Below are 27,917 nucleotides of genomic sequence, written 5' to 3' on the forward strand. Positions count from 1 at the left end.
GAGTCACCAGTAGCTGGGGCACTTTTTCCGTCCGTCGCTATTGCCAACTGCTTTCCTTCGGTGGACTGGCTGCTTGCTAGTGCTTGAACGAATACGAATGATGAGAAAAACCGAACGACCAATATTCATATATGAACACACGAGAAAGCACTACTATCGCTCGTTTTCGTGCCATTCCTGCGCCTTTCCTTTCCGTTTGGCTACCAATACTAGCATAACCAAAACGAATATTCTGTCTTTCCATCGCCTTCAATCTAGTGACCAGTGCTAGCAAACTTGCATGTTCAGTTTTTCAATAGCAACATTCAAACAATATTTTCAAAGAATGTTGCAGATTTGAAAAGAAGGAGGGAAAAGATTTTCACAAATTTAAATTCTTTCGTGTTATTTGTTAGCGCTGATAAAGGCTATTTAGTTTGCTACTAGCAAGGAGCCGCACAAACAAATAGATTTATGCAGTTAATCAACGGAGGCTGCCAAAAAGTTCGAATAAAAGCATGCGACTAGTGTACTTTGCACGTTCTATATTTTATCAATACTAGAGAGGATCAATAAAATAATTCAAATTGTAATAGCGACATGCAATTGTGGCAACACTGGTCATGAGATGGTGGGGGAACACGCACATTCGTTTTAGTTATGATGGTAGTAGCAGCAGAAAGGAATGGAAAAGCAGTGCACGAAAACGAGCGAGAGAGGATAATTTAAATTCTCTTTCTTTCTTTCCACACATCGTATTTCTTATATTGCTTTCTGAAAATTATTTGTTATACACCATAAAATGTAAATTTCAGTTTAACTCTTATTAGAACACAATTAATTGGTCCTGTAAAGAACCGTTTATTGTTTTATTGCGGGAGCATAATTCAGACGCACTCCCCGCGGACACGGTGAGCTAGAAAGCACTATTTTGCATTCTCGAACAAACCGACCAAGAAGGCATCGTTGGCTTCTCGGGGCATCATTACGACTGAGCTTTGTAAGCGTAGCTCGACTTTGCAGTCCTGCACAATCTCACGACCCAGACGCTGGAACGATAGCCTACTCTGTTGCCCTTTAGTTGGGGCGAAATTCTTGCAGGGCGACAGTTCCTGATCGGGTTGCGATGAGTCACCAGTAGCTGGGGCACTTTTTCCGCCGTCGTCATCGCCCACTGCTTTTCTTCGATGGACTGGCTGCTTGCTAGTGCTTGAACGAATACGAATGATGAGAAAAACCGACCGACAGATATTTATATAATCGCGCTAATATGCACTACTATCGCTTTCTCGCTCGTTCTCGTGCCGTGCATGAGCCTTTCCTTTCCGTCCGGCTTCTAATGGCCTAACCAAAGGAATATGCAGTCTTTCCCCCACCAAGTGCTCTCGTCAAGCAACCCAATGCGAATAACCATACGAACAAACATGTAGTGGACCTATATATAAACTTTTCATTATTTTATTGTTCGGTTGGTCTACCATAACGACGGCTCTGTGCGGGATGGGCTGAAAATTTTCACTTTTCCGAGTCGTTTTCGAAAGATTTTTCAAAACACATTTTTTTTGTTATTAGTACATGTTATACATACTTCAAATTTTAATACAGCATAGAGGAACATATTTGCAACAAATTGGCCTAAAAATCAAATCATTCTGTTAAGTATGATAAAAGTTATTAACGTTCAAAATCTGACGCGGCACCGCAGCCGATATTTTGAAACGGGACCCCTATATTGAAACCTTAAATGTATTCTACATTAAAAACAGTTCACCGTAAAATGTCAACCCTCATACCACACCAACTAACAAGTACCTCTTTCTTGTTACAACTTTTTCTTCTAGTTACTGTCGGACCGCGGACATCTTCAGCGAAGAGATGGCATCACTGGCCTAAGATGTTGCTGCTGCCCGGGCGATGACAACAGCTACTTGCTAGCTACGGCTTGTAGCACGGTTGCAGAACATTGGACCTTAAACCTAAATGGAAACAACGGCCGTGATTGTGCCTACAACTACACTAGTGCCACCGGCTGTCTGCCACCGCTGGTTCCGTCAACAAATTAATGAGAGTGGATTCGAAAATTATTGTTATTAGTGCGGTTGAGACAACTGTCCCGGCTGGCCCGAAGCAAATTGTGGTGCGAAGAGAAAACTGATCGGTGCGGGGCGGCGGTGTCGCGGGGAAAACACGTGAACCGACGGAAGAGATTGGCGTTCGTCGCTGGTGAGCGTTGAAGTCGTTTTTCGGTGCTTTGTGCTAACTTTAAATTTGTTTAAGTTTGCTGATGCTGTATGGCTATGAAATGGTTTTTTATTCGGTTCAATCTCTCATAAAACTACTTTTGTAAGTAACATTAGTGTGTTTGTTTCGTTACACGCCGCTGAAAGAATTCTGAGATCTGTCAACATGTTTACCAGGTGCGTATTACTGCTTATTTTTCTCAAACCTATATTGCGACGGTTACAAGTAATACACGATATATACTGGTTATAAACGAGTAGAAAATGTGATTTTTGAGTTTATTTCATCAGTAACTAGTGCCAACTTGTGACTAACATAATTCCAAACTAGCAACAAATTGAAACCAGTTAGACCCTAATTCCAAACAGTCGCACAACTTGTGTGAATTCCAATTACAAGTTGTGCGACTGTTTGGATTTAGTGTCTAACTAGTGACAATTTGATGTTATTTGATTTGGATTTATTATTTATTGGCACAAAGTTGGTGCTTGAGATGAGATGAATTCGAAACACAAACACCCAACTATGTCTAAGTTGGGTATTGTGCCCTTTATGCATATTAATGCATTTTTCCCCTTTTGAGAGTAAATTTTGTCATGTCACATTTATTTATTTGCCAAAACGTAATCTCTATCTTATATTTATAGCGTGCGGTTGGCCGGGTTGGCGCCCTAGGAGGCGCTGAAAGCTTTGACTACTTTATATAGCAATTGGAATTAGTCATAATCTAAGTCAAAATCAGTTTGCTACTTCTAGGTACACACTAAATTTCTATTCACAAGTCGAACTGAAAACAGAAGCCATTGTGAAATCCAATGGGGCGAAAAACTGCGATTTCACGTATGGTTCAAGAAGACCACTCTACGGCGCTGTTAGTTCCATCCAGATTTATTGATAATAAATTGCGATGTTTTCAAAACTAAAGTGTACACAAAAATAAATGACGACACAAAAATTTCAAATCTAAAGGTTTCAAATAGGAAAAATAGCAAAGATTCTTGCGAACTTTATCGCTCGTTTTCACAATTTCATACAAATGGTACAGATTAGCTATAGCTGAGATCGTGGAGTGAGGCTTAATTGATTAACCTCGAGAAAACAAGAGGCGGGTATGGCGTAGTTTGTAAATTGTTTGCCTTGTACGCAGCTCATCTGGGTTCGATTCCCAACCCCACTCGTAGGGTTAGAGATCTTTCGGCAGTGATTTTTTTAAACCCAAAAAATAGAGGCGAATGACCCTAAAGTTCAAACTTCTGTAATTGAAAAAGAAAAAAAAAGATCGAGCAGACAACTCCATACCATTCCGTAACTGAAAGTAGCCGAGGGTCAGTCATCCACTCGGTGCTGCACTAAATTGAATTTCTTGGAGAACTTGATATTTTGATGTTCCTGGAAGCGCTAGAAACTCCTCGTTTGATCTAGAATTACTAAGAAGCGGTTTCCCTAGGCTTTGTATAAACACTTCCTCGAGCTGTTATATTTGGTGTACCCCCCCCCCCCCCCCCCCTTAACCTTCTCAAGGAATATCATACAGATTTTTTTTAGTGCAGTAACAAGTAACATTTCAAAGTCGATAGTAATATTTTGTCGTATCAGTTTTTCTGCCAAAAGAGTGCATTGGCATTTTAAATACTTGATTGTTTTAATCAGAATTCAAAGAGCTATTCAAAAACGTTTTATTAATAAACAGCATTTTGAATGCTCAACCACAGTAAAAAAGAATTTTAATATGCATATTACAAAACGATATATTATTCAATTTCATACCACTTATTTATTCAATTTTAGAATTGACTGCTTTTTCAATATTTTTAACAATTAGTCTACTTTCAGAGAATATCTGTGCAAAATTTGAGTGGTTTATTCCAGATATTGTAAAAGATACAACGTTTTGAACTAAATAGACGCAACACAAGTCACGCGCAGCATAACGGTCTCCTTTGTACGGAACAACGCTTTACAGAAAGTTGGAACCGCACTTTAAGATGCATACAAACATAATTATAATATAATTTCATATGAAAACTTCTTAGCACATCTTATTACACTGGTTTCCCTTCATTACCGGATCGTTTTCGTAGAACAAATTATATTAATACTTTTGGCCAGATGCAGGCAACTTATATTTAAAATTTCTGTACTGTTGGTGCTACCTATTGATGGCTTTGCTTGAAATAAGGAGGGAAATTTTAGTTGTCTAAGCCGCTTTGCGAAAGATCGTCTGAGAATTAGTTTCTTCTTAGCAAGTTGCACAATAACGTTGCTTCCACTGGTCCTTTTCGAATGAACCTGTGAAAGTCCTGTTCATTATGTTTGTGTCAGTCGATTGTTATTCATCTTTTGTTGTATTGTAGTATTATCCAGGGAATGTGCAAAATTTTCCATTTATATACTAAATTATTGTTAGGAAGTCGAATTGAAAATCAAATGCCATGCCCTCGCTAAGGTCGCCAGAAGACTACGCTACGGTCCTGATAGCAAGTAGATCGTAAGGAATCGACCTTCGATGATTCTGAACCAGATATTAGCTAATATTCAATCGGAAATCTAGCAATCAAACCCGACTCACCCTAAACACGCAATTCAAGTAGACTTCGAACAGATACCTCCTAACTAACGCAAATGTAACAACCACACCAGCCACCATTACAAGGCACATTATGAATGGCGGGACTGGTAGAAAAAAGTGCTCAATCAATCAAAATTTAATTTAAACGCGCCTAACAATAGCGAACAAATTCGGTAATCGTTTCAGAAACGCTTTTAAGCCGATCCTCTACACAAGTTAGATACGGCCTATTATGGGATCTGGGACCACTTTGTTGTAGGACAAAAGTTAGATCCATTTGGAAGTACCGCTTGCTGACTGCCACACACACACTCAGGTGCAGTGCGTTCCTTCTGTAGACCGACGACGAAGGAAATGATCGTATTTTGATCTGAAGGTGTTGCTACTCGAAGGTGCTCTGCTGGAGCGTGACAAGCGTGTTGTACGATCGATTCTAGCATGCGCAGCTTGCTTTCCCGTTCAGCCATTACATTGTGTGCCCAACAGTACGGGGTGGCACCCTTCTTAATTGATGGTGAAAGTTGATCTCCTGTTTGGCATCTTAAAAGCTTGCTCCAAACCGGTAATGTGCCCTTTCGGAAATTATCACCAGATTTCATCGAATCGAAGTTTTTCGATTACATGCTTCGAACGCTCACAGATGGGTTCTAATTTTTAGCGAAGCGGAAATGCTTAGTTTCGATCGCTGACGCTGATGATGCTCATGCTTGGTTTGTTTCCGTTGGGGCGATAATTGACAGCGAGTGTTAATCGATGCTACTGGCCAACCAAAGGACGTAATAATTTGTTGTTTGTTTTGCGATTGATCGTTGATTGCAAATATCAAATGTTGCACATTTGGTTGCGGGTCTTTCCAAGAACTTAGCAAATGATGTGAATAAAAGTTTTTCGTTTGCTTCTTGATTTTTGGCTACATTTTATGTTCAAGTAGAATCGGATAATACCGTATTTTTTCCCTTATTGAAACTTTCGTATACAGCTTAAATGAAATATAAAACTATCCATTCCCTCATAAGTTACCAATCATAAAACGACGAATCCTCCGCTATCATTCGATCACAAGTGCCAACATGAACCGAAAATACTACGGCTCTATTTTATAACTACACCCGATCTGAATTGGTCGGCTATATACAGGCACTGGGATCTGCTCGATTGGTCGACGACTACGTTCAACGAGGACAACCACAATCCGATCGCCATCGAAACAGTTTTAAAGAGTTAATTAAGAAAATGTCTTCTCCTGCTCCCGTATCCTTCTCCGGAGATCCGAAGATGTGTGTTACTGATGATGCTGTTGAGACAGGGGATATTTTGTTTTCTGTCGTTTTTTTCGCTCTTTCGAGAGCAGAAACTGACCATCGCTCGTTGTTGCAGCCCGCCTCCTCAGCTGGGTCGAGGTATGTGTCGCGATGTCTCGCCGTCATCATCTTCGTCATCTCGGACTACCATCTTTGGAAGGGGTAGAGTACTGGCGATGGGAAGGAGGTCATCGGTTTGCTGCAAGGGGTTGTATTCACGGAGTTGCGAAAACAACGACTTATTAAACGCCTCTGAATAGTGTCTGTGGTACAACGGGGGTATCTCATTAGGTATACGGACGTTAGGCATGATGGGCGTTAGGAATAAAGTCATTTCTGCAGCTGTGATAGAGTTTGGTTTACTTTTGTGTAGGAAAACATACAGGGTGTTTAAGAATAGATGATACTAAAACAAAATTGAATGGCAGCAAAACTAATCAACCGAATTCAACAATTTATTGTTTATTCCAATGATAACATGTCATAGAAACACATTTCCTTTGCAACAACAATCTTGTTTTGAAACTTTACTATAAAATAAGACAATCAGTTTTTCAAACCATCCCTTTTATTCATTCGTCGAGTAATCGTGGATTACATTGCACAAACTTTTTCCGATGCCCTGACGGCCGCATCTCATATACCAATTGACTCAGGTCGATAAATTTGAACTATTTCTGTATGTTTGTGTGTCTGTATGTATGTACACTGAGGTCATGTAATTATCGCAGCAATGACTGAACCGATCTAAACGAACCAAGTTTCAAATGAAAGACCTAACGTGAGCATTAGACGCTATTATTTTTGTTTTTGAATATGTTGTTTACTACTATCTGAGATGCGGGCGATTTTGTCGAAACACGACATGTTTTAAGCATGAAACTGAACAATGCAACTTGAGTAACCTAAAAAATTGGGAAGCTTATAAAAATACCTTTCTAAAAAGCTACAGATTGTCAAAACCCGATCACGAACGGCGAAGATATTAAACAGTTTATAGTTTCATTCCTCAATTACCAATTTTTAATAACTAAAAATGAGATCGTTACATAAAAAGTATTGCTTTACTGGTGTTTTCGGAACAAAACTTAACCGATTTTGAATATCTCTCCCCTAGGTTGAGAAGATTGACGGTATTGCAAACATTGTGTGCATCAGTGCTACACAACCACTGACAGACAATTGCTTTAAGATAGTTATTGCATTACGCCTCGATAGTGGCGCATCGAGGAGACTGAGAGAGCTTATGGGCATTTTATATGTTTTATGTTTTTTTCATACTCTGCCCCTGCCCGTACTAAAGCTCAACTACTAGCCTGTGTACGCTGGCGTGGCCGGCTGGCGCGTCGACGTGGATTGACTTTTGCTGTGAGCCGTGTTTGATGACATTGTTCCACAGTTTAATGGCGGCAGTGTTGGTGGACGGGGCTCGCAGTGTGAGTCACTGTGTGTCCATTTATCGGTCGACTTCGTCATCGTGCACAGGCTAAAAAAAATAATTTAATAAATACATAAGTAGAAACCTATTAGTTGTAGTTTTTAATAATTGTATTTGCTGCATTTAGACGAGTTAAAGTAGTTTAATTGCATGTTACATGTATTTTTCTATTCTACTTCATTAGTCTGTTTCTTTTGCACTTCTAATAGTTTGCTTTTCCATTACTCATGTATACCAAAATAGAATCGGTCAATTTACACACTTCTAATCAATCTCTTCGCATCTTTTATGGTTCGGATTGTTATGTACCCTTTTATTACTATTACTCTATACTATACTGTATCTATACTCATATGGGTAAAAACACTCGTGGCCTTCGCGATAACACCTATAAACATACAAATGCGGTCTCAAGCAACCCACCACCCCACCACTAGCGCGATCAAGAATCGGTTACGCCTGAAATTCTCTATTCTCGGTCCTAGCAGTCTAGATCCATGCCTTCAGTCCTGTATGAGGCTTACTTGGGTGCTCTCTCAATCGCACATTGATTCACTGTCAAACACTCCACATGAGGCTGACTTTTGTGCTCACCTTTTTCGTTCCTTGCGAGGCTGACTTGTGTGCTCACCTTACTCATTCCTTGCTAGGCTTACATTTGTGCTCGCCTCACCCATACCATGTGAGGCTGACTTGGGGTGCTCACCCTATTACCTGGTTCACTCTCGATCGTGCCACTCTATTATACCTCTGTCACTCCCCCTGGCATCCCATGTGGTACACTTTTCTTGGGCCCCACTTCTGAAATATCATGTGAGGCTGACTTTTGTGTTCACATGCCGTGTGAGACTGACTTGGATGCTCACCCTTTCACTCCTCTGCCACGCCACGAGGCATCGATAGCTAAGTCCCAACGTACTACGCTACGACCCTCCCATCTTGGCATGAGGCAGTCCACATATACCCCTATACACTCGCTCTTCTGCCTTGCTTCGGGGTGGCTGCCTTACGCTATTGCCAGTCGCTGTGCCAAACCTGCCTCGGCATGAACTGACCATTCACTCCCTTTTTTGCGCTTGGCCTTTTTCGCTCCAGCTAACCAATCACTAGTTAGCCGTGCCCGTCGTCTGTTGCTCGGTTCGCCAGATTACCTGTAGCCTACTGGCAATCTGGATGGTAGCAGCCGAGACTGCGTTCCACTTCTCCACCGATTGACACATCCTCTGAATAAGGGTATCAGGGGTTGTGTCCCAGCCACAGACGTCAAGCATTGCTCTTCTTTCGACGTCGAACCGAGGATATACGAACAGTATGTGTTCGGCAGTTTCGTCTACACCTGGGCAGGCTGGGACCTCCGCGTGCCCGAATCTGTAGAGGTACTGTCGGAAACAGCCATAGCCTAACAGGAATTGTGTCAGGTGGAAGTGAACTTCCCCATGGGGTCTTCCCACCCAGCTCGATATGTTAGGTATCAGCCGGTGGGTTCACCTACCTTTCGAGGAGTTATCCCACTGACGCTGCCATCTGGCGACCGAGGTCACCCTGGTGCGCTCGCGGGCTCCTCTATTTCCACGTAGCTCGAAGCACTCCTCATCTTCCCGAATGACCAGCCCGACTGGCATCATGCTCGCTATCACGCAGGATGCATCGTGTGATACCGTGCGGTAGGCAGATAACGCTCTGAGGCACATCACGGGGTAGGTGCTCTCCAGTTTCTGTAGGTAACTGGTTACCCTCAGTGCCCTTGACCATGACGGGCCGCCGTACCTGAGGATAGATACGGCAACGCCTGGCAGTAACCTACGTCTACTGGCGCACACCTTTGAGCTGTTGGACATCATCCTCGATAGAGCCGCAACAGCAGTCGACGCTCTCTTGCATGTATAGTCGACGTGGCTGCCGAAGGTCAGCTTGTCGTCTATAATGACTCCGAGAGACTTCAGACTCCGCTGTGAAGTGATCGCGACTTCTCCCACATGGATAACTGCATGTTGTGCCGACTTGCGGTTGTTGACGATAACTACCTCCGTCTTATGATGAGCGAGCTCCAGGCCTCTCGCGCTCATCCATTCCTCCACCGTGCTGATCGCGTGTTCTGTGGTTAGTCAGGGATTGACTCCCCGTAGACCTCCAAGGTTACGTCGTCGACAAAGCCGACGATCTTGACCCCAGGAGGGAACTTCAGTCTTAGAACCCCGTCATACATGAGGTTCCATAGCACCGGGCCTAGGATCGAGCCCTGCGGGACTCCAGCGGTAATCGGAACCCTTTTCTGACCGGCATCGGTCTCGTATAGCAGTACGCGGTTCTGGAAGTAACTTTCCAGGATCCGGTACGGACCCACCGGTAGCCTAAGCTGGTGTAACGAGAGCGCGATGACATCCCAGCTTGCGCTGTTGAATGCGTTCTTCACGTCAAGTGTCACTAACGCACAGTATCGAATACCTCGCCTTTTCCGTTGGATCGCTATCTCGGCAGTCTTTATCACTGAGTTGAGAGCGTCCACTGTGGACTTACCCTTCCGAAAGCCAAACTGGTTGCTTGACAGACCGTCCGTACCTTCCGCGTACGGGGTTAGCCTGTTGAGGATAATCCTCTCAAGCAATTTGCCAGTCGTGTCGATCGGACAGATTGGTCTGTACGCCGATGGGTCGCCTGGCAGCTTCCCGGGTTTCGGTAACAGCACCAATTTCTGCCTTTTCCATCTATCGGGGAAACGGCACTCGTCAAGGCATCTCTACATAGCTAGTCTGAACGTGTTCGGGTTCGCTATGATCGCTGCCTTGAGAGCGCTGTTTGAAACTCCATCCGGCCCTGGAGCTTTGTTCATTGCTAGGGATTTAGCCACTGCGAGTAGTTCTTCATTTGTCACCGAAGCCACCATTTCGGCCGTGCCTGCACTGTCTCGTAGTGCCAGGTGGTCAGGGCCTAGTGGCTCGTGACGGGAAGAGTACTTCGATAATCGTCGCCAACCAGTTCGGAGACCGTTCTGGGGGTGAAGAACCCCCTTTGGTCTTGGCCATCACGATTCTGTAGGCGCCACCCCACGGATTCGCGTTGGCACCCTCACACAGGTTGTCGAAACACGCTCTCTTGCTGCCTTTAATGGCCTTGTTAAGGGCCAATTTCGCAGCTCGAAACACTTCACGGCGGTTCTCTCTTGCATCCTCGGTGCGGGCTCTTTGCATCCTACGTCTAGTTCTGAGGCAGGCTGATCGTAGAGCTGCAATCTCGGCACTCCACCAGTATACCGGGCATCTGCCGTTTCTTGGCAGGGTTTTTCTCGGCATAGTGGCGTCGCACGCGCGTGATAGAACAGCTACCAGCGCATCCCCGCTTAGACTGTCGGTGTTGGCCTCCAGCCCCAGGGCCGCGGTGAAAGCTTCGCTGTCGAAACACGTTAACATACAAATGCTTGAGCCCTTCGCGACCATCCACAAACATGGTAACATCCCGGTGATAAGGTAAACGTCTCAGCGCTTAAACATTTTCAAACTCAGTCTCAACCATGAACCTAAAAACTCCCGCGCTCGCACGATCATTAATCATATACGATCATATCCACTGGACAACACGCCATGGCGACATGACCACGAACTTTAGTGATATGGGGTAACTCACTCCCTGTCAGAATGTGAATTGTACATCAAAAACTAAATATCAGAATGACGGCTCGCGTGACCATCCAAGAACGCACGCAAATATATGAATGGACACAAGCGTTACAAAATCGGGTTTTGTACAAGCAAAGTCACATGGACACGCGAGCACACGCGACATACGAACGCTTAAACCCTTCGCGATCAACCACGCACACCTCTGCCTGCGATCGCGCAAACTTGATAACACCCCAGTAATAAGGTGACTATTTTAGCACTTGCGAAGTTTCAAACGCGATCTCAAACGCGAACCTATAAACGTCCGTGTTCGCGCGAGCATGACTCGGTAACGTCCAGAAATCATTACCCTCCGTCCTAGCAACTTAGGTCCATACATTCAGTTATTGGTCCAACTAAAGTCCAATAAAGCTCATATCAATTAGACAACACCTTACATGGTGACATGACCAAGTTCTGATGCACAACCATGCACTGCTAGACCCCATGCAAAACTGACTGAGACATCACTTCGCTAAAAGTTTAATAATTTCTTTTAACAAAGTCGGATTGACTAGCAGTCTTCGGCAAAGTTGTATCCATTTAAATTATCTATCTTACTTTTACTTACAGCGATAATACGATGCATACAGTGCCATCTAGCGGCGAAAATGCGAGCTAGAGGGTTTTCTCCATATAAACTGTCAAAAAATCTCATACAAACTTCAGGCACGTTGGTCCGGTAGCTAGACTTGTTTGATTTGTTTCAAATTTGGTGCAAGTACTCCTGGTACTCAGAGGTGGGCCGATGGGGGTAATTTTTTTTGTCACTCTAATGTACAATTACTAAAAATAACGGGAAAAATGGGTTTTATGAAAGCAGTAAATATTATCTGATCCATGATTGGCCGGTACAAATCGACAAAGGAGCGAGCGTTAATATAACTGCCCTTTTCCCATCCAATGAACTGCGACACGTATGAAAAGAGAACACTCGAAAAATTCGTTAGTTTTTGTTCTGACGTTGTAGGCGTAGTAGCTGCTGCGTTTCATGTCAGCTCACATTCTTCGGTTGTAGGCGTTAATGACTGCCGCCATGCGCTGATAGTATTTCATTCCAATGATGCACTGGTGTGCCAGGTTCATGCACATGCAAAAGATACAATGATGATGCACCACAGACAAAGCAGAAAGCTCTTTCTTTCGAAGCTGAATAATTGGATTGGCGATGGGGTGGTTTGGTGCGAGAGAACCGCGCTCTCTTTGAATTATATGTGGCGTTAGGTGCGTGTACAGATAAATTCACCACGGCGCGCGGTGTTGGCTTATTGGATGCTGATATTATGATTTTCTGTTGATGATTTGACACGAGTTACTTCGTAAAGTTTATTTCCGAGTTTATAGAGGATTTTTACTCTATTAGGGGAAACTTAAAATACTCGATCCTCGAAGCAAACTGGGAAAAAAGTTTTACGTATCATCAATGTTTCAACACAGTTAAATAATGATCCGTAAAACCAGATTAATTGTATAACAGGTTGATGCATTTTTACATCCACATTAAAACAGTCTTAGTTAATGTGCGGCTAGATGACGCAATGTGCATTTTACTTATTTTGCTTGCCAATATCGTGGCTCAACAAGTGAAAAGCTCCATTAAAAGTAATATCCTGGTACTGCATTCTTTGTCGATTATCATACGTGATGAACTCGCATATCGCTGGTAAATTTAGGGTTGAGAGAACGCCGAAAGCTCTACATAATATCAACACAATCATCACCCACACCCCACCAATTTGATGATGCTGGTTCCCTCCAATATGCAGCATGTGATCAGTAGAAAAGCGAAATCGAAACAGGTCCTTGAGCGTGCATTAGTGTTTTCAGAGCGCACATGTATCCCAGTGGAGATCTCCTTTACATGTGTATTAGTGCGGAGTCATTTTAATACTAATACTCCGATATCACTAAATTCACTAATACATTCCCAACTGTGGGTTTGTGTAAGTTTCTGTGGTGTAATCGCCATTTAATGTATTTTTGTCCCGGACCAACATCGCTTTCTATGCATTGTACCAGTTACAATGCAAAATTCTCATTAGAATCATGCTTATTCGCAGGTAATTCATACGGTTCGCGTTTTGGGTGTAGTTGTGAAGCACAAAAAATATTTTTTAAGTAATTCTGTCACAAAATGGTGGCTGTGTAACCTTTTCCCGTAGAAGCGTCTTTTGGAAGGGGTCTACGGGTGGAAACCTATCTCACGTAATTTTTAACCTAGAGTTTAAAATTAAAAATTTTCTGATTTCTTGTAGCAAGCGACGTCTGTAGGATTTTTTCTTTAAAGTAGAAAAAATCGCTGAAAATGTCATAAAAATCGACACAAAATTAATTAAAAAATAAACCAATAAAAATTAAATCCTAAGAACGTCGCTGGAGGATTCAATTTTGAATATACTGTTATAGTTTTCAGTACTCTTGGGGTATACAGAATCTATTATTATGTATTACAGATGCGTTGCGTCAGCATAAAAAAAAGTAAATTTAGCTATTATCGTCGCCTGTGGTTTTTTGGTATGTCATTTTCAAGACCCTTAAGCTCATTTTAGATCAATAAAAAAATTCGATTTTTTTTTAAATTCTACGGTGGTGTAACACCTTAAGATACATTTGCATAAAAACTTCTTGTTTCAATGAAAGAATCATCCAGCATTCCAACGTTGATTAGATAGTAAACAAAAATCATCACTCAGTTGAAAGTTCTTGATATGGTATCTAATTACAGATGACAGATAATATCATTGTTCCATTTTTGACAGTTGACAATAATCTTACAATAATTACAATTACACTTCAGTCGACGCACGCTTCTTCTAGCTCTAGTTATTTTCCGTCGGCCTATTACCGCTACTCACAGACCGGGAATCAACGGATTTTTTCTCACCTCAGAAAAATCTCAACGACCTCGGCTGGGAATGAACCCAGACCAACTGGAGTGAGTGGTGGTCACGCTTACCCTCTCAACCACCGGCACCGTCATCGACACACGCTATTAACTTCCAAATTCAAAATTTGACAGCCAGTCGAGTACAAAATAATAATCTAATGACCACTTCAACCCTGCCAAGCGATCGATAGCCAGCCGTTTTTCCAATCCCTGAACCTGATCCAGTAGTGGGTGGCCAATTATTTGCGTACATCAAAAGCAATATTTCGCTCTGTTCGATGAGTGGCTGTAAGTGTAATCTCTGTTCGATCATCCAAGTCTCTACTGAGTCCGGGACACGTTACGATATGCGCGTTTGTACGTATGCACGGATGCCTACTGCGCCTCGTCTACCTATGCGATGTAGCAAACGGAACGACATCTCCTGTGAAGGCTCCACCACCGGCTCAAGCAACGACCGGCTGATGGCACCAACAGAAACGGGACGAAAAATCGGAAAACGCGAGACGTGTACCATCGGTAAAATATACACATTGGCCGCACTTATCGAAATTGTTATATCAAAATTCGATTTTTTTTTGCAGCGGTGGTCTTTCCTGGTGCCTTTATGATTTTCATTCGCATATATATATGTATGTATATAGCTTCAGGCTGGCGAGATGGGGCAGAGTGGTCATCCGAAGTGAAATATTTGAAGGGAGAACTCATTTCGTACACACCGGAGCAAGTAATTTAATCTGGATCTCGTGTGTGCGCTGTCCAGCAACAAGACCAGCTGAGAAGGATCTTCCTGGTAAAATCTTGGCTGGACCTGTTATGTCCCTAGCACAGGACCAGAACTGAACAACAAAATTTAGTTCTCTGCCATCTTCGGGTGCTCGTGCAGCTCTCCAGCAGAAGGAAGATGAATCCGGGTGAAAAAGTATGTTGCTCGGAGATCGAATCGGGCGATTTTTTTGTTTTTCGGCCGTATCCTCGGTGCGATACTGGCGAATGGTGCCACGCGTTTTAGTCACCATAATGAGACACTTTTCCCTTCTTGTTGTTTGGTAGTTTGCTTACTGCTATGGTTTTGTTGTTTCTTTTTGGTTTTGAGCCTCTTCGAGAAGGCGCCTGTTCCTGTCAATTAGCGAATATTTGGAGGGTTGCTTTTTGGATCTTGTTTCGTGAAAACGTTTCGGTTTTTCAGAATTAACACTACAAATTTTGGGTAGATAATGGTGACAAGGCTTATCGTGAAGCTGCTATCAGTAGCAATATTTTGCGGAGCGATTGTTAAGTATCTGGTAAATGTCGTGCAAGGCGATGATGTCTTCCTGGCTGGAGATAGCGGTGGATATCTATATACCGTGGATAATTATGCTAAACAACCGCTATATTCCAGTATCTTTAATTCACAAGAAATAGTACGGAAAAAATCCAATGGTAAAATTATCTCCATTTGAGATTTTGGTTGGATAGATTGGATAGATAATACTCATAGACTCAAAATGTCATAACCGGACCTTAACTCTGTGATTTCAGATTTTGACTAGTGAAATTGGTGAAGCTGTGTCACAATTTAATAGTTACCAAGTGAATGTCAAACCGTATGTCTTTAATGCAGTCTCAACTTAAATACTACCGCAATGCGGCCTATAACTATATTAAATTGATCCAGAAAGAATATCAATACAGTCGCATTTATTTTCCAATAATTATACGGAATCCACTGCAGTTACGATTGACTCGGTCTCAGTGGCTAATGCGCAAGAAAATAATCGGTCCTCATAACTTCCCACAACAAAAGTCAATCATCCTTTTGGCCGCCCGTTTGCCTTTCGGTCTGCTATTCTCAGGACAGCTCAACCAAAGCGAAAACGGCAGCCACTTGCCGGAGGTGCCTGTTGCAAGCCTCACAGCATTAGTCGAAACAGGAGAATGAAAAAGGCTCCTGCCTTCCGATAGAACGGTTCCCATATCGTTCGTTCATTCCACGCTGCTGCTGCTGCTGCGGGGTGAAGATCATTTAAACATCGTGTTTTCTCGAACCAGCCTGTCTGCCTGCCTGCGCCAACTCCCATCACTCGGAGAGACGGTCGGGATCCCTGCAAAGGATAGGGATGCTATTTGAAGCACCATAAATTGAGGCAGCTAAATTAATGCCTGTGTTTACGTTGGTAATGTTTGATCCCGCAATCGTTTGGTTCTACGTTCTCTTAGGTGCACATACCTGTTAGGGAAAAGCAAATCAATATCGTTTGAGATGCGTTTTTATTTGATATTTTAGGGTGCAGATCGGAAGCCGGCAATGGTAAGAATGTCGGTTGATTAAGCGTAGCTCGCCATATTTAGCGCAAGTCTTGAATCTATAAATTGACTGCAATACAGAAAATATGTGCTGGACTGGAAATAATATTTTTTCTGTAGAAGAAAACTGCCCAAATGCAGCAGTTTCTTCCTATTGGTTGTCACATCAATATAGAGCTGAACACAATTCCAGTGATTTGAGCATATACAGGGAAAAATATACGTTACAACAACATTATCTATCATGTTTTGCCTCAATTTTTTTGTTCCTAAACCAAAACCTAAAGAGGAACTTAAAGTTACAACCAATTCCAACATTTTGGTAGCTCTTCATGATTACCGATGGATGTACTTGTAGGTACATACAACGCACAGTGTAGATACATACGTTGTATGGACACTCAGAACAAAAGTTGGCCAAAAGCTCTAAAGCTTTTAAAATGACGAAACTAAGTAATTCTGGTACTCTTTAATCAATTTTGGCATACAATTTGTAGGATGGACTAGGGTGGTCCCAACACACAATTAAATACATTTATTCCCCAACATGGAAACTGTCAGATTTAGGTTTAGCGGAACCATTTTGTTGAATTCAATTTTATTATTCAAATCAAATTTTATTTTGACTAAAATGAAAATATCGAATGCTCTCGTCTTTAGAATCGGTAATTATTTAAATATTATTGTGCACCTGATGAAGCACTATATGCGAATTTTGTTAAATGTGACAAGTCCTAGCGAGGAAATATTGATTTATGAAGAGTTTTACTGGTCAATTTCTTTTTCCACATTTTCTCATAAATTTGTGTGAACATCACGAAACACAAGTTTGTTAAGAGCCGCCGTGCTACAGGGATGAATCACCAATTTATTTTTTCATTTTTTTCACATTTCTTACAAAAGAAATGTAAAGGATTCGCTCAAACTTTCCGAGGCCCGGAGGGCTGAGTCTTATCTACCAATCGACACAGCTCGTCAAATTGGGACAATTTCTGTATGTATGTGTGTGTGGGTATGTATGTATGTGCACTAATGCCATGTAGTTATCTCAGCAACGGCTGAACCGATCTTAACGAAATTAGTTTCAAATGACAGGCCTATCGTGACCACTTGACAATCTCATTTTCGATATGTTTACTCTCCAGTGAAAAGTTAGTGTTGGCGCCCCCTATGCGGTCACAGGTGGGACTAAAATTTTCTAATCAAAACATAACTCGTATCACATACTACAATTCTTCCGAACATACTATTCAGCTAAATCTAACCATTAGCTCACAAAAATTAATAGTTGGTGGGAATCGAGTACCGATACACAACCATGCACTGCTATGCCCCATACAAAACTGACTCAGCCATCACTTCGTTAAAAATTTAAAAACTTTTTTTAACAAAGCCGAGTTGACTAGCACTCTTCGACAAAGTTGGAGACAATTAAATTATCTTTCTTATTTTCACTTACAGCGATAATACGATGCATACAGTATCACCTAGCGGCCAAAATGCGCGCTAGTAGGTTTTCTTCATGTAAATTGTCGAAAAATCTCATACAAACGTCAACCACGTTGGTCCGGTAGCTAGACTTATCCGATTTGTTTCAAATTTGGAGCAAGTACTCCTGGTGGGACTAGGAATCGACTCAGGGGTGGGCCGATTGAGTTTTCAAAAATTCATTATTTTCTAGGGCAGTCTAATGTTCGTCTTTCAAAAGCAGTCCAGGGACACTTTCAATGTCCACTTGCTTTTCAATGAGTTTAAATACTTATTCTGATAGTTTGATCCATCATTGATATTGTTTTGTATAGGACTCATCAACCCATATCTCCAGAATGAGAATTCCGATCGAAAAAATTCGCAAATGGTAAGGATGATTGGAAGGAGGTTGCATTGTAATCGACTGAATGTACGGCTTTTGTTCCATCGACAATAATATAATTGCCAACAAAGCCTAGACACTTGACACTCTTTTCTATATACTTCAATGTAAATGAGTACCCTTTGCAGATATTGCTATACATGAATCGCATTCTCTCTGTCGCTTCCTGTTTAAGCACACGTGACCTTATCGAAGTTTACTATTTCTAATTACGCGTTAAAATACTGGACCTGAAAACTCTATTCTGAATAAAAATCATTTTTCAGAAATCTGTGACCAAAGAGACTTATAATTCCTTATTTCTAAATTTCCTGATGACTAATTAAGGCTCATTAATAAAAAACAAACGCCAGCTAATCTTTAAAACGTCGTCAAGAAAAGAAAAATGAAAACGTGCAAAGAATAATGGGATTTTCATGAACATTTCAGAATATTCTGAAACAATTAAACAATCTGCAATTCGTACTATTCGTTTTATTCATATACTTAATTTAAATAACTTTCTTTATATTTTATTCTATGCACTCATTTTTCCAGTTCATTCATTTCATGGATTACATTCGTTTTGTTCATTCTTTTTATTTCAAATATTTGACTAATTTTAAATATATGGTCATTTCACTTTAATGTTTTTTTCATTTTTTCGCCATTCTTTTTATTTATTTTGTTCATTTGAGCTTATATTACACTAGTTTACAAATTTTGGGTTAATTGCATGAAGTTAAGAAAAAAGGTGTTTTCTAAGTCAATTTTGGGTCGCTGAGCACGAAAATCATATCCATTTTCTTTTTCAAAAAACCTATTTTAATCCACCTAGCGGTGCAATTGTGCCTTTCTCAATCATGAATCACGAGAATGTGTGCGTTGTTTATATTCATTAAAAACTTTTAAATGCATATATTACATTTTATTATTATACAACACATGACAACTATATACAAGAAAATAAATCATTATTCGAGTTCTAAAATTTTGAAAAAGAAAAAACAGCCATGGTAATATTGAACTGAAAAAAGGTGCGAAATCGGCAAAGTCCCAAAAAGTCGATTTTTATAAAAAAATTTTTTCGAGATAACATAAAATCTCGACGTTTCATGCATTTTAAAGATGTTTGGCATCAAAAATACGAATTCGATTTCTGAAATTTAATGGGGTCCCCCCTTTGAAAAAAAAAATTAAAGTTCCGACTTATATGGGAATTTCATATGTGACCGGACGATTTAGTCTATATTTCCGGACCCATATAAGCGATCCGTACGAAATTTTATAGACATCTGTGGGGATATTATAGCTATCATTTGGGACTAAGTTTGTGAAAATCGGCCCAACCATTTTCGGGAAACTGATGTGAGTTCGTAAATTTTGAAAGATGGCCGCTTTTCCCGGGCACTTCCGGAACCGTCTATGGTGGTCAATGTAGTCAACGAAAGTTTGGTTGGCCGTCGGTGACCTAGAACAGCAAATTTAAGTTGTTTGAGAGACATTTTAGCGAAATTTTTACCTTTTTTGCTTTCATCGGAGTATCGGTTTGAATCACAATTTGCTATGTGATCGCACGCCACAACCTGTAACTCCGGAACCGGAAATCGGATCGGGATGAAATTAAATAGCTATTTGCGGGGACGCAATACCTTTCATTTGAGGCCAAGTTTAGTCGAATCGGTCTAGCCATCTCCGAGAAACCGATGTGACTGTTATTCTGAATTTAGATACTTCCGCCGGGGCTTGCGGAACCGATGATGGTGGCCAATGTGGCCAAATAGACTTTGAATGGATGTTAGTGACCTAATACTACAAATCGAAGCAGTTGTGGTCATATTTTGGAAAAAAATTCACCTTTATACATTCATTGCAGAATTTATTAAAATCGACATTTTCTGCGTGTTCATACTCATCACCCTGTAATTCCGGAACCGGAAGTCGGATCTATTAGAAATTCAATAGCAGCCTATGGGAACGTTGCACCTTTCATTTGAGACTAAGTTTGTCAAAATCGGTTCAGCCATCTCTGAGAAAAATGAGTGACATTTTTGGTCACACACACACACATACGCACATACACACACACATACATACATACACACATACATACACACACACAGACATTTGCCGAACTCGACGAACTGAATCGAATGGTATATGTCACTCGGCCCTCCGGGCCTCCGTTAAAAAGTCGGTTTTCAGAGCATTTGCAATACCTTTCTATTGAGAAAGGCAAAACCGTTTTTGTGATTTTTTGAAAAAGGTGTTTTTGAGCACTTTTTGCAGTTTTTGGTCAATATCTCAGGAACAAGTCTTCCGATTAACACAAATGACTCACCATTCGAAAGGTAGGTATGTGGAATGGGATGTAACCATTCCAAAAATGTGTAACATGTTAGGATAAAATATCAACAATTTAGGGTTAAGAGCAACCAAAGTCACAAAAAGTAATGTTTGATAAAATTACTAATTTTTAGTTGATTTTTCATAAAAAAAATAAATCAGCAAAAAAATCTTTTAAAATTTTATGTGACAGTCAAACTTCTCACGTGAATTTTAAGCCTAAGATCACAAAAATCCGACAAAAACTGGTGATGTTATTAAGCACCGAGTGAAAATTGCTCTGTTTTTCACATATCTCTTTTGGTCTTAACCCATTCATGCCCATGTTGTTTGTGGACAACAACGTTTTTAAACAGCTATAACTTTTGATTAAGGCAAATAGGCAAATTAATAGTTGCAAGGACCAGTTCTAGAACTGAAGTTATTGCAATTAGTCTGATTGGATTCCGATGGAGCAGTGCTGCCAGAAACAGTTTACGTTGACGACGGTAAATGAATTTTTCATATATCATCATTATGTTGCAATATTATTGAAAATTGATAAAACTTATCAATTTAGACTGTCTTTGGCTATATTTTCCACGCAATTGGACTATTGTAAATATTCTAGAATTGTATTGAGCATTGGAAGATAAAAATTGAGCAGCTTCTAGCACTGCAAAGGAAGCACCTATCTTTATGAAAAAACGCTTTTCGTGTTTCTTGACCCCACCGTTCACAAGGAAAAATAGTTTTGAAACCCTGCATGCACTAGAAAAAAGTTGGGCATGAAAGGGTTAAATAAGATTACACTAGTTTACAAGAAAAATGAAGTTACGAGAACAATTGTTTTCTAGATTAATTTTGGGTCGCTGAATACGAAAATAATACTATATTTCGAGTTTAAAAAAAACATTTTTCTTTTGCTTCCGCTTTTTTGTTTTTGCTCTATCTTTTATTACAGAAAAATAATTTTTCATATTTTCAACAAATTTTAACAATTTTAAGGTAATGGCGATAAGCTAAGAAGAAATGTGTTTCCTCAGTTAATTTTGGATCGCTGAATATGAAAACCAAGTCCATTTTTTTCAAAGAAGCATTTTCAAGATTTCTTTGAAAAAGGTGTTTTTGGGCACTATTTTTGTTATTTGTCAATATCTTGTTCAAATAGGATCCGATCGAAACAGTCCGAAAGGTATTGATGTGTCTTTTCCGAAAATATATAATATGCGTAGATCAAATATCGTCAAACATATGATTACGGCATGAAAGCCAACTGCCAAAATTCTCTTTGAAAGGAAATTTCAAACAAACTGTTACCCGCCAATCACAGATGTTTATAGTAAACAAAAGAAAAAAGTTTTCTCTTACATTAACTGCTACGAACTGCGTTTAGCCAGTAACGATTTGTCCGGAATTTCCTTTCAATGAGAATTTTGACAGTTGGCTTTTAAGCTGTAATCGTATGTTTGTCGAGAAATTTACATTTATTATGATTACAACCGACCAAAGTAAAAAAAAAGTCTAATGTTCGACATATTTTTATATTTCTAGTAAATTTTGTATAATAAATGAAGGACAGAAGAAAATTATTTTAGAATCTAATGAAATAAATATTCTTTTCGCATAAATTTTAAGACAATGGTTACAAAAATCGGATGAGAATGTGGATGGTATGAAGCACTGAGTGAAAATTGTAACTTTTCATTTTTCGCACAATCATACTTTCGGCTGAAATAATCTTCTATACTTGATAGTTATTGTTTGTGTTGGGTGCCGTCTTCTCGAGCTTGCATCAATCCATCCTGCGGCATTTGAATGGTTTTGGATTTTTCATTGTACAACTTAGTGCTCTTTTTAAAATGTGAAAATATCGTTGGAAAAGTTTTGTCTGTGGTAAGTATATATTTAACAAATTAAAGGAATTTTCGCCTTCTGCTTCAACAGGCTTCACAGCAGATTCTCAGTTCACAGAATATTACGTGGCTAGTGCTACGATCCCACTGATACTCCTTCCCGATAGGGACTCGAATATTTGACGACTGGCTTATGAGACCAGTGCTACATCCTCTAAACCGCCGCACCAGGGCAGGGTCCGCTAAAATCATAAAATTTCCATTACACTCAATGTGCCATAGCATCAACATTTTCCATCCGATGTTAGTGATATTAGGCTTAAAACTAACGTAAACATATTATTTGTCATCTAAGATTCTAAAAGGTCCGAAAGAAAAATTTGTTTTTCGGTAAAAAAATCATTTAAAAATGAGTAACTTTTAAAAATTTCAAAAATGCACTTTTTTAAACTTTGGTCGCTTGCAGCACTAAAAATTTTACATATGATCGACACATATAATATGTTTTTGTCAAGGGCATCTAGGCACCTTTCAACCTGCATATCGACTAAATTAATTGAATGATTTTGACACGAAATATTGACTAAAAACTACAAAAAGTGCTCAAAAACGAGTTTTTTGAGAAAATCACAAAATCGCTTCTTTGAACAAAAAAATGAATATTGTTTTCGTGTTAAGCGACCCGAAATTAGTCTAAAAAATACTTTTCTTGAAGCTTCATTTTTCTTGTAAACTAGTGTTATCTATTGAAATCATTTCCATCTTTGTATGCATTAAGATCAGTTTATTATCTCATGCATCTCATTCGTATCATTCATATAATTTATTTTATTCCCTTTTTCCATGTTATGCAATTTTATGTTTTTTCCGGTTCACTCATTTTATTCATTTTAATAATGTGACTAATTTTGTTCAGTCCTTCATTTTATTCATTTCATCCAGAACATTATTTAGACACAATTAACCTTATTCTATTAATTCTATTACTTTCAAATGCCGTTGAATTTTTAAATTTTAATCATGTTATTGCTTAAAAATAAACAAAATGAAAAAAATGATAAAATGAATAGAATTGTTTTTATTAATTTTTTATTTTTTTTTATTTTGTTTATTTTATTCATTCTATTCGTTTTATTTATCTTATTAACCCCCTGCTTGCCCTAAATTTTCAAATTGCTATAACTTTGGGATTAGACAAGATTTCCTCACAGAAACAAGTAAAACTAATAACTGTGACTATTACCGTACATTTGAGCGCTATTAGTTACAAGAAATATCCATAGAACTGAAGTTATTGCAATTGTTCTGATTGGAGTCCACTGGAGCAGTGCTTCCAGAGACATTTTTAGTTATCGGTGCAAAATTATGTTTTGATATATATTCGTTGTCTTCAAATATTTTGGTAACTGATAAATGTTATCAATTTAGACTGTTTTCGGCTACCTTTTCTGTCCAAATTAACTATTGAAAACTTTGTAGGAGATGTGTATTAAGGATCGGTATGTAAAAATTGAGCAGCTTCTAACACTGCTAGAGAAGCACCTATCTTGATCAAAATAGGTTTTTCGTGTTTCTCTGCTCTAACATTTTTAAGAAAAACTGTTTTGGAACCCTATATGTGCTAGAAAGATATTAGGCGTGAAAGGGATATTTTATCCATATTATTTATATTATTTGTCTTAATAATTCAATAAATTTGTTGTTTGTATTTATTATTTCATTTATTTTAATCATTTTATTAAATTGTTAATTTTTCCCAGTTAATATTTTTTATTCAGTTGCTTCAGTTCTTTTTATTATTGGATGACAGCTTTTTTAATCTATATATAATAAATCTCTTAAATCTTCTTTCTTTATATATAAAAATCAACGTATGTTTGTATACGTGCTCATTTCTCCAAGGAGATATTCATGGTAAGGTTTGAGGGAGGGGATTACCTGAGCTTTAGGGGAAGGGGGCTACAGAATTATTTATATCTCTATATAGTATTTGACATATGTATTTCTCCCACTATGGAGGTGGTCATGGTGGGCGGAGTGGACCACGATAGGGGAGGGGGAGTTTCTGAAGGAATCCTTATTTATTCATTCAATGTGATTATTAGCGACGAATTCGATTTTGACATAAGTATTCCTTCTACCAAGGAGATGGTCAAGGGGTGGATTTTGTGCATGACGTTGGGAGGGTAGGTATCTGAGGCGAGTAAGGGAAAAGGGGGGGGGAGGAGATGTACTGGATGATTCCGTTTTTGGAAACATTTTTGCTGTACATAATAAGTCTTTTAAAAATATACAATGAATATTTTTTGTATCAATTGATATCACATTTGACTTTATTTCCAAACGTGTATTAATCCTCAAAGACGCATTTTTTTTAAATTTTGTAAAAAATGTCTCATAGTTTTAATATATTACTGAGATAATTTTGAGATGTTTTTCGCAATGTTGTTTTAAAACAGCGTTATGAATTTAAGGGTTAACTATAATTTAAACTATACGTGTTGTATTTAATGATTACAATAAGTATAGACATGTACTATTTATGTATAACAGGTAACAGTGTAACTAGTGTCTGACGGAATCATTTTTTATAGTAAGACCTAGAGTCTGTTTACTTTAAGTGTCAAGTACAGAGGAATGCACTATACTGCATAATAAGACTAGTGCTGGAGAAAATGTTCAATAGAACTTCAGTAACATTGCACTATGGTCCCAAAGCTGCATTTAGGAAGACAAAACTGCTTGCGCCTATACCGTTTGGTTTTAGATATATAGTATCTTCGGCAAACTTTCTTAGAACTTTCTTGCCGATTTTTTGTATTAGTAGAATTAGGGTGGTCCTGGTCGTTATGGTGCTCAAAGTATCAACTTCTTAGATATGTAAAATTCAGCCACATAATGTTCTACAAAGTTAAAAATCAATTGAATTGAAGCAACTTTTCTGAAGAAACTGTGTGGCTATCTCTAATGGTTCATGTGCTATGATTTTTGCAATATTTAAGGTAGGGTGGCTCTTTAAAATTGGTTTTCTATAAATAACTTTTTATGTGTTGATTTCTCGCTAATACTTTGTTCTAGAACTTTTGTAAATACACATTTTTGCTGAAGCAATGAAGTTTCTATCTCTTTTGTTTGCATAGTTACAGGCGATTTTCAAAACAAAAATGGTTTTTTTTCAAAGCTATATATGTTCCAACATTGCAAATGGATTTTCAATATTTTAATTTCATTTGAAAGATCGGAATTTTTCTAATTTTTGGTGAAAAAATTGCGGGAGCGTTATTTCTGTAAAAATAAATAATAAATTTTTGAAAATGGTGTATTTTTCAACAAAAATCGTTCATAACTTTTCAAATAGATGAGATAACAACTTTGTTACTTCAGCAAAAATATTCACCATACAAAGTTCTAAAAGTACTGCAAACAAACTATTAACGGTAAATCAATGTCTGAAGTGACAAATAAGAAATAGTGATTTTAAGGGGTCACGTTTTCATCGCTCAACCTCTTATGGTACAATCAACTGAGAAATAGTTATTGTGTGCCGTATGTCATGGCAATTCTAAATCTAAATGGTACAGTGGATTAACAGTAGTGTTAGCTGCAAACTATCGTTAATTCTAAATCGGCCAACAAACGTTATCTATGCTCACTTAAGTAAATCCTTTTAATGTAGAATACATTTAAGGTTTCAATATAGGGGTCCCGTTTCAAAATATCGGCTGCGGCGCCGCGTCAGATTTTGAACTTTAATAACTTTTATCATACTTAACAGAATGATTTGATTTTTAGACCAATTTGTTGCAAATATGTTCCTCTATGCTGTATTAAAATTTGAAGTATGTATAACATGTACTAATAACAAAAAAAATGTGTTTTGAAAAATCTTTCGAAAACGACTCGGAAAAGTGAAAATTTTCAGCCCATCCCGCACAGAGCCGTCGTTATGGTAGACCAACCGAACAATAAAATAATGAAAAGTTTATATATAGGTCCACTACATGTTTGTTCGTATGGTTATTCGCATTGGGTTGCTTGACGAGAGCACTTGGTGGGGGAAAGACTGCATATTCCTTTGGTTAGGCCATTAGAAGCCGGACGGAAAGGAAAGGCTCATGCACGGCACGAGAACGAGCGAGAAAGCGATAGTAGTGCATATTAGCGCGATTATATAAATATCTGTCGGTCGGTTTTTCTCATCATTCGTATTCGTTCAAGCACTAGCAAGCAGCCAGTCCACCGAAGAAAAGCAGTCGGCGATGACGACGGCGGAAAAAGTGCCCCAGCTACTGGTGACTCATCGCAACCCGATCAGGAACTGTCGCCCTGCAAGAATTTCGCCCCAACTAAAGGGCAACAGAGTAGGCTATCGTTCCAGCGTCTGGGTCGTGAGATTGTGCAGGACTGCAAAGTCGAGCTACGCTTACAAAGCTCAGTCGTAATGATGCCCCGAGAAGCCAACGATGCCTACTTGGTCGGTTTGTTCGAGAATGCAAAATAGTGCTTTCTAGCTCACCGTGTCCGCGGGGAGTGCGTCTGAATTATGCTCCCGCAATAAAACAATAAACGGTTCTTTACAGGACCAATTAATTGTGTTCTAGTAAGAGTTAAACTGAAATTTACATTTTATGGTGTATAACAAATAATTTTCAGAAAGCAATATAAGAAATACGATGTGTGGAAAGAAAGAAAGAGAATTTAAATTATCTTCTCTCGCTCGTTTTCGTGCACTGCTTTTCCATTCCTTTCTGCTGCTACTACCATCATAACTAAAACGAATGTGCGTGTTCCCCCACCATCTCATGGCCAGTGTTGCCACAATTGCATGTCGCTATAACAATTTGAATTATTTTATTGATCCTCTCTAGTATTGATAAAATATAGAACATGCAAAGTACACTAGTCGCATGCTTTTATTCGAACTTTTTGGCAGCCTCCGTTGATTAACTGCATAAATCGATTTGTTTGTGCAGCTCCTTGCTAGTAGCAAACTAAATAGCCTTTATCAGCGCTAACAAATAAAACAAAAGAATTTAAATTTGTGAAAATCTTCTCCTTCCTTCTTTTCAAATCTGCAACATTCTTTGAAAATATTGTTGGAATGTTGTTATTGAAAAACTGAACATGCAAGTTTGCTAGCACTGGCCACTAGATTGAAGGCGATGGAAAGACAGAATATTCGTTTTGGTTATGCTAGTATTGGTAGCCGAACGGAAAGGAAAGGCACAGGAATGGCACGAAAACGAGCGGGAGAGCGATAGTAGTGCTTTCTTGTGTTTTCATATATGAATATTGGTCGGTCGGTTTTTCTCATCATTCGTATTCGTTCAAGCACTAGCAAGCAGCCAGTCCACCGGAGGAAAGCAGTTGGCGATGATGACGGTTCGCAAAAGTGCCCCAGCTACTGGTGGCCCATCGCAACCAACTACCGATCAGGAACTGTCGCCATGCTAGTATTTCGCCCCAACTAAAGGGCAACGGAGCAACTAATCCGCTGGCTAACATTCCAACGTCTGGTTCGTAA

General features: G+C 39.4%; 1 protein-coding gene across 1 annotated transcript in view; it reads left to right on the plus strand.

Moving 5' to 3' along the window:
• Window positions 1-27,917, plus strand: part of LOC131684560 (uncharacterized) — a 212,158-nt gene that overhangs the window by 48,964 nt on the left and 135,277 nt on the right. Inside the window, exon 2 of the mRNA XM_058967553.1 lies at window positions 1,821-2,396. Coding sequence (XP_058823536.1) covers window positions 2,386-2,396 — 11 coding nt within the window. The 5' untranslated portion in view covers window positions 1,821-2,385. The remainder of the gene's footprint in view (window positions 1-1,820; window positions 2,397-27,917) is intronic.

The sequence above is a fragment of the Topomyia yanbarensis genome, chromosome 2 (genome assembly GCF_030247195.1).
Source record: "Topomyia yanbarensis strain Yona2022 chromosome 2, ASM3024719v1, whole genome shotgun sequence".
Taxonomy (NCBI): Eukaryota; Metazoa; Arthropoda; class Insecta; order Diptera; family Culicidae; genus Topomyia; species Topomyia yanbarensis.